Raw genomic sequence first — 13986 nt, 5'->3', positions numbered from 1 at the left:
ACATCAGCCAAACTGCACCTCAGGTTACTCATTTACTCACAGTTTCCCCATGAGATCCCAGGTGCAGCCCCAGGAGCTGTGCAGAGCACTGCAGAAAGCTTCAAAGGAATCTACACTGATAGAAAGAGGGAAGCCAGGCCAGGTCCACACCATGGCAGAGGAAAAACCAAGCTAAGAAAGCAACACTTGACACAAGTCCAGAGGTCTGCATGTAGCCTGCTCAGGCTGTTTTGGTTTTCACCTGTTAGCATAAGAAAGTGGAATGTTTGAGTATACCACCACATTTAGTGCATTATTTTTGTGTAGAAACAAACCACAAATACCAAAGCACTGCTTTTGCTGTCACATAAAGGTTAAAAGACAGGAGGGGTAAGGAGAGGTCGTGTGCTTATTTTGTTCTGCAAGGAGTAAATAATATTGATCTGGAAACACACAAAAAGCTCACAAGTTGAATGGAAAAGTAAAATTCCTCATCACAGGAGACCTGATCCAGTTTGTTCCCTGGAGAAATAGCAATCCAACACTGGCCTTGAAAATACCTTTATCTGTTGGGAGCTGAATTGGCCAAATGCTGCTGCAACCCAGAACTTTTGAGAGATCTCAAGACTTTGCTGAAAAGTGCTATTCAACAGGTTATTTAAAAGGGCAATTTATTAAATTAAATAACAGAAGGGAACAATTATTAAATAACAGAAGGGAACAATTATTAAATAACAGAAGGGAACAATTTCCAAGCTCACACAGATAGCACCTTGCACCAAAGTGTGCCAGAGGATGCTGGGGCAGCAGAGGAAAAGCAAAGTGGGAACATGAACTGGGAAATCCCCATCTGTAGTGCAGGAGAGCAGCTGCAGGGGGGTGTTGGCCACACTCAGCTCTCTGGAAAAGTCTGGCATGAACAAGCTGAGTTGTCTCATCTTTTTAGAGCCAGTCCTATCCACACTCAAGCTCTTCACATGGTATTTACATTGCAGTTCACATAAATAATTGGGGGGCTTGGGGGTTTTAAGCCTGAAAGCACATGGAGCAAACCTGGGACACCCTCTTCTTAGATATTCTCTGCAGTGTTGGAGGGTTGGTTCATTTCTCCAGTCCCAGGAATCAGAAATTCCCCAATTTGGGGTGATATGTCTCTGTGATTTTTAACCACCTTGAGGTTTGACTGCAAATCAAGATTTCTTTACCCACCCACCACAAGATCTGCATTTAGCAGGCCCAGAAACAAGATCAATAAAAAAACCTTCCAGGAAATCAATCTTTTAGCTATTATTCCCAGAAGTCTGTTATACTGCTGGATGCACAGAGATGCTTTTCTCTGGGCTGTGCTATTCCAGCAATGCCAGAAGCTGCTGAGCCTCTGCACTCCCTGCATGCAGCCACCCCATGACAGCCAGCTCTCTAAATCAGGGTGCTCACCACTAAAAAAACCACAGAAAGCAGAAAAAAACCCAAGTGACCATTTTTTTTCCCCATTCAGGTAAGAGCTGTCAGCCACATTCAGGCCAAATTATCTGCTGGTGGTTACCAGCTGCTCCCCAAAAGCCTCCCCCATGTCCTCTGTGGCTGACCCAGCTTGGGCCATGCTATTCCTTCCAGTTTTGGCCAGGTCTCTCAGAGGAAGCTGGACAAACCTGCAGATACATTTAATTTTGTGCAATATTCAATGACTTTCTACCTGCAAACACAACATATATAAAAATAAACCAGCATGTTCTAATCTATATGGTAGGAGCAGAAGCCACAGCTACTGCCATGTGCTGTATACTTAATAAGATATATTCCCACTCATCAGGACAAACGAGACCTTCCCCACAGAAATTAACTCTGCTAGTTAATTAACTCTGCAATTTGCAGGTAGCTCTTTCAGGTGTCTACGAGATTATTTAAAAGGGTAAAACAAGAACATGAACAAAATTACCAGAGATTGCCAAAAAGGTGGTCCTCCAATCACTGCCAGTAAATGCATGATTATTATGAAGATTTGCACTTCAGTCACATCAATTCTGATTAGGTACAAAAAGCCAAAAAAAGCAAAATTATTCAAAGCAATTTCCAGTCTGTTATTTGCAAGCACAGCAGCTCTCCTCTGTCATGCACAGGGTAGGAACTCCAGAATACTGAGGGGAAACAAGGGGCAAGCTTGACAAATAATTGAGAAAGCAAAAAAATATCTTAAGTTTTATTGTTAAAATGAAGAGCCGTGCTAGACCTTTTATTCCACAGTGCAATAAAAATCCACGTTGCCAAAAGGAACAGCTGGAACTCTTAACCAACCACTGCTGCTTGCAGAAATAAATATTCAGTTTTAACCTTGCCCACCAAAAAAAAGAATTTGTTTTGCATGGTAACATTCAGGAAAGGTATTTTTAAACCATCTTATATTCCTTACCCTACTTTTTCAGATGGATGTTCTCTCTGAATAGCAGCAAGCTTAAAAAAAAAAAATAAATATCCCTGAAGAGTTTATGGAAATGTAAATGGCATCAGCTAGAGTGCTGGAAATGACACAATTCCAGCATGCAGCAAGAAGAGAAACCACTTCTGGTTCTAGCATAGCTGGTATGTTGTGTAGCAGGGCAAGAGGGAAAGGCTTACAGAAAACACTGAGTTTAAGACTTTGTTTTAAAGAGCAGATGAAAGTCTTGGAGCTGTCAAGAGGGAGAAAACAGCTCTACAAATCCATGTCAGAAAGAGGAGCAAAGAACAACACAAGTGAAACAAAGAGGGAGGATTTGCTGGGGTATTATATGAAGCTGTAAAACACTATCTCATGCTGGAGAACTGTGTCAAAAATAATCCCTTGAGTCAGTCTGCAATATTTATGGCATATTCCTTATCTCTAACAACACAGCTGTACCCAAAGGACTCAAAATCACTTCTGGCAAATACACGTTACAAAAAGCCCTGCTGATATTATCAGCTGCACAGACACCAGGGAAATATGGTTCAGAGGTTGGGATTTTTGCCTCTCTGCCTTAAATGAGCCACAAGACCATGTAATTAAGTTTAATATCTGATCAGTGTGCTACCTGAAGCTTTCTCTCCAACCTTTGTTCCAGGAGTGGATCCTCTCCTTTGAGAAGCTCCAGCCTGCCCAAAAGGTACTTTTGTTTCAGCAGATCAACAGGCACAAGGGATAAGTATGAGGCTGCAGGTGGAACATCCCCCAAAGCCTGAGAAGGGCAGTAACACCCCGTGGCACCCAGTGCCCTCTCTCAGCTTGCTGTGGGTCCTGGAGCTGCTGGCTGCTGCTTTTAGCAGGCTGTAAAAACCCTGCATCCATCTCCCTCTGAGCAGCCTGACTTCTCCATCAGCCAGGAGACCTCCTGAGCAATTCCCTAAGAGCAGGACAGGCACCTGTGGATCAAACAGCAGAAGCTGCACGTGGCAAACAGGACATGGAACACTCATCCCCTGCTGCAAACCAGCACAGGGAACAGCAGTGAAAGAGCAGATAAAGGAGAAGGTAGATGGGAGAGCAGTAATGCCCAAAACTAACCACAGAATGGTACAGAGTGGGGAAGTTTATCCAAAGCTGTCAGAGGAGGTCTAAAGAAGATTCCAATAACATTTTCCTGTAGATGTCTTTGCTTTGTAAACTTGCTTTTCACTGCACCATGCATGGAGACATGAGAGTCACAAGAAATCACCTCCTATGTTCTGTTTTGTTCAATAAAAACCTTGCCAAGCAATCAGATTTGGCTCGAGGAAAAAAATTACTTTCCACCAAGAGGGAAGAATGTTCTAAAAATCTGTATTTTCAGTCCTCATACAAACAAACCAAGCCATTGAGTTACCTTGTAAGGCATCTGATAAAATGCAAATTGCTTCCTCCTACACTTCTGAAATCAGCATGGAAATGTGTTTTCAGTGTGTCCCACTGAGGAGAGGCTGGAGCAGCTCCATGAACCCACACAGGATAAACTGAGATGTATTTTAGCCTATTTTGCTACTTCTGTCAGTGACCTAAAAGAACAGAAACTCAGAAAGCTCAGAGAAACACTGGCTGGTAACTGATGTGGGTAACTCAAGCTTGAAGCTTTTCTTGGACAGCAGGACAGGTTTCCTTTGGCAGCAGCAACCTGAATGCAAAAGAAAGTGAGGTCATCTACTTCTAAAGAGTTTCAGATCACAGAAGACAAGGTATTAGGAAAGAAAACTCTTACAAAGAACTAGGATCCCACCAAATCAAGGAAGCAGTGCCTGGATTCAGTCAGGGAGGGAACATTTCTTCTTTACACAGCCATGGCTCAACCTTTGCTCCATTGCCCTCCCCAGCTCCAATAAAGATGGCATCAGGCAGCTGGGAAGGGTTCAGCAATGAACTGCATGGGTATTTGGTTAAAAACTCCTCCCTGACTTCTAAGAATCTCATATTCCAGCACAAATATGACTCAACTTCAATTCCACATAAAAAGATGATTTTTAACACTGAAGAGCTCCTCATGACAGAAGACAAAGATGTAACAGCAACTGAGGAGAAGCTACACAACCCCAACTGTCACTTCAACTAAAGTGTAAGTTCTTTATACCATGGATGGAAAAGGACTGGGAACATCCTACCCTCATTAAAATCATTATTGGGTGATTTTATAAGATCTGCTCAACCCCAGCTGAGTACCTGAGCTGGAACCATCCAGTCAATCTTTTTTGCCCAAAGTCAAATGGCCACAACTTAGAGGCAGCTCCTCAAAGCCAGACCACAAAAGGGAACAACAGAAGGGGATGAAAGAGAAAGGAGGCACACTCTTCCCCTAATCATTTAGCTTGATTTAAAATGACTGTGCAACTACTACAGCAGGAACTGGACCAAATCCCTGCTGCAGCTACCAGGAGCAATCACTGCACCTTCACTGCAATCACTTCCTCCTCAAAATCCTCCTGCTGGGTCTCACCTTGTGCCACCTCTTCAGGCTCAGGCCATCAACTGCACCAGGAAATGAGCTTAACAAAAAAAAAAAAAAAGGAGAAGAAGAAGAAAGGTTCCTATCCCAATTAGCAGCAGATCAGCTTTCCCTATCCATTCCTGTGGCCTCATGAATGATGCAAACACCAAGGAGAGGGCAGTGGAAGGGCTGAGCTGCTGCTGGCAGCTGGGTTTGCAAAGTGACCTTCTGCAGCTCCAGACACATGGGAGGGACAGGAGGAACACATGGCAAGGAGTGCAAGCTCCTGAATGAGACCCAAAGGGGCTGCCACCAGTGTTCAGAAAAGTCCTGAGCACCCCCTAAAATGTAACAGACAAAACAGTGAAAGAATGTGGTTAGGAAACAAACAGCAATGATTTTGTCAAGCAAAATACTGAGCAAGGATAATGCACAGCACTTCCTGGGAAACATGGACATGTCAGGACATTCATCCACTGGAATAATTCCCTTGTACTTGATAAACTCATCTAGCAATAAAGATCCATAAAGTGTCTCAATCATCATATTATTTTCAAACTCAGGTAGAAGTGGGAAGGTATTTAATGACAAGACAAAAAACCAGGGCTGCCAGTTTGGACAAAGGCTTTATATTTATATATATATATGTATGTATGTATATATATATATATATTGCTTTAATGGCCAGGGAAGTTCCTTGCACAGCAGGGTGATAACACTCCTGCTTAAAGATGATAAAAATAGAACTAAATATTTTTTCCACACAAAGTTCCTTTGTTTGTTTGAGTGCCTCTTCCTATGATAAGGGCTGCAGAAAACACAAACTGGAGAAGTGGATCATTTATCAAGTAACAGAAGAGAAGGAGGTCTTGGTGCAGTGCAAAAAGATGGATGGGTAGCACAGGAGAAAAAACCCACAAGCACTGGGAAATGACATGTGGGAAAGGCCCTTTGGTGCTGCAGACCCCCCCATTTAATTACTGCCCACAGCCTGGGACCACAAAACCTGTAAGAAAGAAAAATAAAAAATTCAAAGGGAAAAAGGGAATCAGCCAGTTCAAAGCCTGATACTATTTTCTCCTTGTGTTTGTATTTCTTTACTCATTTAATGCTACAGTGGACATCCTGAGAAAAAACAAATGGAAAGAGCTAGCAGCATGAATTCTGCAGCTCAATAAAGGGGTTTCTTAAAGCCTCTCAACTGGGATATTTTTGGCAATCACTTGAGCCACACTTCCCTTAACCTGACAGTTTTTCTGCCTGCTGTTTCCTGACAAACTGGGTCACATCAGCATTGCCCAGAGAGTTTCTGCTGCTGGGATGATGCAGAGCTGTGGAGCACAGCATGTGGCAGATCCCTCAGACCTGGGAAATGAAGCAAATGAAACAAACCCTGCTTCCCCAAGACAGGGCCCAGCTACAACAGATGGAGGTCAAGTTATTGTCACAGTTCTCAGCAGACACAATGTAGTCTGATTCCAAGCAGAGCTGCTTCAAATAAACCAGGGGCTTTTTCATCTTCTGGAAAATAAACACAAGGCCATAAATCGAGTTTTAAAGATCACCAGGAACATCCAGGCAAAGCCCAAAAGATCAGACACTGAAGACAAAGCAACAAAGAACCCAGACTCAGTAGTTTACCCAACTGAAAGTGCTGGGACAGAATATCTGATTGCAAGGCTGGGAAAACCACTGAAAATGACCCTGAAAAATACTGATTCTGCAGCAAAATGAAGTTAGGAAAGAACAACAAAGAGCAGCTCTGCAGGGATGGAGATGGCAAGGGGGTCAGCACTGTACCAGGTACCTGAGTGAGCTAAGGGCTGTTCACAAGAATATCTGAGTGCTTTAATTCAGATAAAGCCAGGGAAGCATAAAAGTTGTGAGTACTAAAAGCACATTTCAGGCCTCCTTCCCTGTCTGCCTAAACCCACAGGACAGCAGAATGGCTCCAGAGCTCCCAAAGGCTTCCCCTGGTCCTGCAGCCAAACTGCAGTGGGTTTCACCTTGGATCATGTTAAAACCCCTTCCCTGTCACCAGAAACTTCCATGCAGATTATCTGCAAGTTCCCAAACTCCTGTACAGTGTCCTGACATGACAGAGGATTATTTGGAACACGATTAACATCTTCTTTCCTGAAAAAGCCTGAGTATTTTCCAGTCCAACCATGTCAGGCATCTTTATTTGCAGTCCCTCCACAAGGCTGTGCTGGACTGGATGAAACCCTCCCAGTTCTGTTCCTTCAAAGGACACCAAAGTGCAGGGTGAAACACCACAGCAAAGGTCCCACTCCAGCCCTACAGGATCTGAGGGGTGACACTGCAGAGCTGCAGGAAGAGGGATGCAGAGCTGGAGCTCTTCAGAATTCCACCCATGTACATTTCATTCTCACATCACCATCACACCAATGGGGGACTTCAGAAGTCTCTGAAAGTTTTGGCACTTGGGATTATTTTTTTTATATTTTTTTCCCCACCCTGAGTGATTTCTTGGGCAGAGTCACAGCACTGCTACCACAACAGGCTAAAATCTTGATTAAAATCTTCCTTCCTTCAAGTTATTGCTTGCTACCTTACCATTTCCTGGCACTAAGTATTTCCAGCCTTTCACAGACTGTCAACAAAGTATTAAAAAAATTATGTCATCTGACTCCCTCCAGAGCAGCCTGCCTGGCACTTGGCTTAAATGTCAGATGCAGGCAGTGGGTGTGACACACATGATTTAGCAGATTGCTGAATGCTGCTGGGTCTGAAGCAGAGCTGGTAATGAAGGACTCTTTCTAACAGCCACAAGAAAGCTGAGATTGTGCTGAACCACTACCTGCAAAACTGAAAGAACAAGAAAATCTGCATCAATGCAAGTTTAACAAAGGGTATGGATACAAACCACCCCCAAAAAACCTAATCTGCTTTGTTTAAAATCTGATGCAGTTCAAAGAAGGATGCCAAAAAGCTATTCATGTATCCTCAGATATTTCAAGAAAAACTCCTGGTTAATAACCCAGCAGCTATGAACCCAACTCACTTGTAATCATACTGTTTTATTGAGGGGAAGAAACCCAAAACAGCAAACACTGAATTAAAAGAACCGAAATAAGGAAGAGAAAGTCCTTTAGAAAACCAGAGAGGAGAAGGATGTGTTTAGCACAGACATAAGGAAAAGCACTCTGAAAATAAAGACAGCCAGGAAATGAAGTTTCTTAATGATGAAGCTGCAAGCACAGAGTACAGGGATGAAGTGGCAGAGTTCAAATGAGGCATTTTTAACCAGCAGCTCGTGACTTTGCAAGCTACTGCACAGCGTGCAGCTCCCTCACCTTGCCAAGCAATTCTTTTTTCTGGTGGAAAGGTATTTAAACAGCAACAACAGCAACAAAAATCCTCCCAACTTTAAAAAGCAGTTCCAACAAAATTACCCTCTGCACACTTACAGAGCTGCTGCTACAACCCTGGTTAATCTTTTAGACGAAGCCAGAACTGTGACAAGATAAAAAGAAATGTTTAGAGCAAGCTTTCCTGTTCAGCAGGCAGGTTTTGGCTTAGTTTGCAAGTAAAACATGATGCTTTCAAAAAAAGCCTATTTCCAGTTAGATGGGATTCTTATTACTTGTTCATACTTGTTCCAAGCATTTTTCCCCACTTGTGAAATACCCTTAGAAAGCTGCTTTTTGGATACTATGTGCATGACAAAGGTGCTGTCCCTTGCTCAGCCCATGCCATTGCTTGCCAGGAGCAGTGGTGTTGGCTTTACCGTGGAGTTCCAGAACCAGGGCCCCAGAGTTCCTGTGAGAAGCTGCACTGCTACTGTACAGAGCACAGACTCTGTAGCATCAAATCTACAGGTGAGGGAAAGAGACAGTTCAAAACATTTTCCTGAGCACTGAAGTGGAGCCATTCAAACCACATCTTCAGCCAGGCTGGAAACAACAAAATCCAGACAGCAACCACGTGGCGTTTGAGAGAACGTAAAGGGTCAGAGGAAGGGGATCAACCACCACAAAAAAGGGAAGCATCAATGAATTAACAGAAATATTGCAACCACACAGAATTACACACATTTAAAACTCTGGTTTACCCCCCACACCACCACATGGGCAGACACAGGCTGCATCAGGAAACAAAATGAAATTCCTTGCTCAAAGTCACAGCAAATAAAATCCTCCAGCACAATTCAGGACCTCTCCAACCTCCCTGCCCCATGCTCCTGTCTCCAAATGACACTGAATATAGGAATTCTTCATCTAGAGATGTTACTGCCTATTTTCTGCCAAGCAGAAGCCCAGATTTCACCTTCAGTTTGGCACCTCGAAGGGAAAGGCAAGGAATTAACACCTCCCTGCTCACACAACCCCCTGGCTTCTTGGCAAATATTGCTAAAAGTCAAATGAGAGACCCCCACTCAGTGGCAACCAAATTCTGTTGTAGATATATTTATTGCTCAGCCCTGACAGAAAGAGATTAAAACTGATGCTGTAGCCCACAGAGCCACAACTACCACACATGCTTCTGAAGGAAAAACACAGCTTTATAGCATTTGCTAATAAAAATATTTTCAAATGTGACCAAACTGAAGTGGCATTAAACCATCTACAAAAGGTTTCAGCAATAAACAGACTCAGGCATAGCAGAGATCCTGTTTACTGCAGTGCTTATCAAAGCCTGCTCAGGACAGAGCAGGCAGACAGCCAGCAGCCCAGCTGATTAAAAAGGTTTCATCAGAGCAAAGTTCCTGGTGATGGCCCTGACAGAGCTTGAGAAGTGCAGGAACACTGTGCAGGCCCTGGTGAGAGTGAATTTCATTCAGGCTGATAAATATTCTCAGTTTAATTATCTCAGCACATGAGAGAGAACCCAGTCAGAAAAGGTAACAATCATTTGGTGGTTCAGGGCCCTGGGGAGGAGGAATGAAGGCACAGGGAGAGCACAGCTAACTCTGATACCTTGGGACAGCTGCAGTTTCCTTTCCTTTTGTTTCCTACTTCACTCTGATATTCCTAATTCAGACAGAGATTCATTTCTCAAACATTACCTGGGATAGCTTAAGAGGGGCCATCAACCTCAGCATGTGCTTAACTCCACTTGATGTTGGCAGTGACAAGTCTGCTTTTGTGTGCTGGCTGCTCTGCTGGGTTCCCTTGGCAAGCTGGGAAGAGGCTTGAGTCAATTAACACACAATTGATTAGTCATGCTCCAGAATATGCTCTTGTCAGTGCTAATTCATTGAGCATATTCCATGGGCAGTTCTGAAAAGGTCCTGTTCAATTAAAGGAGCCATTAAACTTTACAAGGGCCACCACTGAATCAAGTTGTGGAGTTTGGAGAGAGCTGCAGCCAATCCTTCCCTTGCTCAGAAAGATGAACCAGAGGGACTGAACCCAAAGCTGAGAGATTTCCTGAGAAAGTGAACCAAGAACAGCAGGAAACAGGCACTGACACTGGAGATGGCTCTGAAATCAAGTCAGTCACCACCAGCACAGCTGATCTAACACAGCTTTGCTTTATTTACTGCAAAATAGATTTGCTCATTTAGTGGGAAACTCGGAGGGGAGCATTTATGTACCATCCCCCTTCAAAACTCCTTGTGACAGTTCTGTGCAGCAAAACACAGAGGACAAGAAAAACACTCTTGCCTCATCAAAACACTGAAGTTATGAAGCTGGGAGGCTCCAGGGGATGTGTCTGCTATTTAATACTCTGTGCAGCAGCACTCTGGGTTGGGAACTGATGATTCTTCCATCTGCCTTATCCGTATCTGCCCAGTGTGCAAGTGGGATCACTGAGGCTGAGCAGCAGACAAAGGATTGTTTTCTTAAGGGAACCACTGCAGCAAGGAAAGAATGTTCATCATCACAACAGGAGAGAAAAAGAGGGTGAGAAGTCACATGCTGGAGTCCAAATGCCTGGTTCTGGAGGTTGCTGTGGAGTCTGAACTCATTCCAACCCAGCATTTTACTTGGACACAGTGAAATGCAAACAGCCTGAATAAAGCACATGAGACAGAAGCAAGCAAAGCATAAGTGAATTAAAAGTACTTCCAGCTACAGGAAATTCATCTTGAGGCTAAAATGATATTAAAAACAAGCCAGAAGCTTTCCTCCTTTCCTCGTTGTACTACACTTCAAGTGAGATGCCAGCTTTCCCTTTTGCTGCTCACTACCAGAGATGAAAAGCCACAGATGAGGAGGTGAAGCCAGGGGCTCTCCCAGTTTCCCAGAGCAGGGATAAAGGCAGAAGGAGCAGCAGCAGCATCTCTGTCTGTGACTGCTTGGTTCCTGCACTGAAACCCTGTTCAGGGACTTGTGAGAGGGACAGGAGGAAGAGGATCATGAGGTGGAAACCCCCCCTCTCTATTTACATTCAGCTCTAGGAGGCTCTCAGCCACTTTATGTGGCACCCACCAAGCACTCAGATGTGCTGGGAGGGAGAGACTGGAGAAGGCAGGAGGAGCAGAGGCTGCATGCACAAATTTAGCACCTACCACAATGATCCTTCAGGATACACTTCTGGCAACTGCAGAGAGAAACTAATTCCCCTCTGACATCAAGAGAGACTCCACTGAGCTTCAGACTTTCCTCTGCAAATAACCAAGGTGTTAGAGCTCTTCGAGAAGTGTTGGGAAAAAAAACTTCATAAAATGGAAAGTTTTAATCCCTATAATCATGGAGATTACTGCTTTATCTCCCACCCTAATCCTGAGATCCTGAAGCTGTTCCCATGAGCAAGAACTCAATGTGCTAAACTTTGACTTGGAGGGCTTCCAGCTCTGCATTCTGATACTTGATGTGCATTGTCTGTCCAACACAACTCTGACTCCTTTTCTGCTAACTGCATCCCAGCTGCTTTCTGAAGGAGCCTCATTTACCAACCTCTCTTTATACCTCAGTGGTAGCAGTGATGATACTGTCAAGAATGCTGAAGTTTATCCATTTTAAACCTTCTTCCCTCCATAAGCCATCCCATTATCAACAGGGTTGCTCATGTACACACATGTGCTGCAGTGTCACTGAACAAGAATGTTTCCCCCAAATTCTCCAACATTCCTCAAGAATGGCTGTTTTGTTACTCTGAATTCTTTGGTTTCTCTGGGGGCTGTTATCCAAACACTGAAGTAACATTTCTAATTTTTCAGTCATACAAAAGATCCTTCCTCTCGAGGTTTACTGATGTGCCTCTCCTGGGGAAGCAGTTCCCATCTAACTGTGTGTGAATAATGACAGAGAATCACAGAGTGTCAGCTGGGAAGGGACCTCAGGGATCCTCTGCTCCAACCCTTCTGATATTATTGTTGATCTGAGATGTCTCAGCACCCATCGAGCTGAGAGTTAAAACTTCCCAAAGTGGGGGAATCCACCCCTTCCCCTGGGAGACCATTCCAATCTCTGACTGTCCTCATGGGGAGAAATTTTCCTCTTGTGTCTGATCAGAATCTCCCCAGGATCAACTTGTGCCCATTCCCCTTGTCCTGTCCATGGGACTCCTTGGAAATCAGGAGTCTCCAACTTCTCTGCAGCCCCCTTTAAGTACTGGGACATCATTATAAGGTTTCCCCTGAGCCTTCTCTCAAGGCTGAACACTCAGTTTCTTCAACTTTAATATTTGTGCACACACCCCCTACAATTTCTGCTACCACCAACTTTCCATATTCAACTAAGCAAGGTTGGGCTGAGACAGATAAAGCAAGAACGAGAAGTGCTGGAGATCATGGGGCAGCAGCATCCTCCTGTCCCTGGGGGGACCTTTGGTGAGTACCCAGCAGGGTTTAAAAAAAAACCCAAACCCCAACAAAACACAACAATTCTATGCCCCCAGTCCAGCATGGACAAACACCCAAAGTCTTCACCTGCTCAGAGCTGGGTCTCATGTTCCTGAAGCAATCCTCAGACTGCACTGCAGAGCCCAGCCCAGAGCTGGCAGCTCCAGCAGCTCCCCCTGCACCTCTGCCCAGCCTGGACTGCAGACAGCTCCTGCAGAGCAGACTGGGCTCTGACCTTGTAAGGTTGGATCCAGCACAGAACCTGCATAAGGACAGCCACCTCCTGCTGCCCTGCCTGCCCCAGGACAGCGGGCAGGTACAGTCCTCATTCCAAGTGGAATAAGTTTGGATCTGGAAGAACCAGAGGTAGAAATCACAACTGGGCTGCAGCTCACAGCAAGGAAAATTCCTTCCAGGGTTTGTGCACCATATTCCTTAATGCTCTGGTTTCCTCAGCATGTTCCCAAAACACAAGATTTACTTCCACATGGGCACGTGGAAGTCCACTGGGGCCTGCCAGTTTGATTTTTTGGGATATGCAGAGGAAAATGCACTTTTTCCAAAGCAGAGATGTCCCAGTTGTGACACAGCCTGGACCAGCTCATTCTGTGCTGCAGCAGAGCGAGGCACAGTCCTGAGAAACAGGACAGGAGAACAAAGGCATTATTTGGACTGCTTCAGCACTGAATGCTTTCCTGCAATTCAGAATCACCTTTTTGTTTCTTCAAACATGCAGTATATTTCCTAGCTCAGGTGTTTGTTTTTAAACAAAACTTCTGCATCCAGCTGTGTCCATGCTGAGTCCTGCTGCCTTTCAGCTGCTGCTGTTCCTACAGGGACTGCTGCTGCTCTCAGACATTTCCTGCTTCCTCCCAGGGATTATTAAGCAATGCTGACCTCTAGCTATTTTTTTGAGCTATTTAACCAACTCGAGTTGCATTTGGAAAGGTCTGCATCAGCTGCCAGGATCTAATTATATGATCATTTACACATGGAGAAAGATCACCAGGACCTTGCTGTCCCAACAGACTTGTCAAAAACCCTGAAGCAGGGCAGCAGGGCAGCTTCCCACTGCTGCCACTGGGAAGGAAAAGAACCAAGAGCTGATGGATGCAGTAACTGGGCACAATTACACAATTACACCAAGTTTTCCTACTCCACCTGCAATAATCTGTAGGAATTTAGCAGAAGGGATCCTGCTTCCTCCTCCCACAGCTTCAGTGAATGGTCCAGTGCCAGCAGATGCCACTCAGAGATCCTGTGCCACAAGATACACTTCATCTATTTTTTTTTTAAAGACAGACTTTTTCAGCAAGCCAAGTTGATTCTTCATTTCACTGTTCAACT

General features: G+C 44.5%; 1 protein-coding gene across 4 annotated transcripts in view; it reads right to left on the bottom strand.

The window, feature by feature from the left end:
- Positions 1–13986, bottom strand: part of CEPT1 (choline/ethanolamine phosphotransferase 1) — a 29435-nt gene that overhangs the window by 5875 nt on the left and 9574 nt on the right. For 3 of the 4 annotated variants that reach the window (XM_030465632.1, XM_030465631.1, XM_030465634.1), the window contains exon 5: positions 1919–2003. In XM_030465632.1, coding sequence (XP_030321492.1) covers positions 1919–2003 — 85 coding nt within the window. Of the gene's footprint in view, positions 1–1918; positions 2004–8637; positions 8723–13986 lie in introns of all 4 variants that reach the window. The other variant, XM_030465633.1, reaches the window with a different exon arrangement.

The sequence above is a fragment of the Calypte anna genome, chromosome 26, assembly GCF_003957555.1.
Source record: "Calypte anna isolate BGI_N300 chromosome 26, bCalAnn1_v1.p, whole genome shotgun sequence".
Lineage (NCBI taxonomy): Eukaryota > Metazoa > Chordata > Aves > Apodiformes > Trochilidae > Calypte > Calypte anna.
The sequence above is the reverse complement of the archived record's forward strand: the minus strand, read 5'-3'. Positions and strand labels throughout refer to the sequence as shown.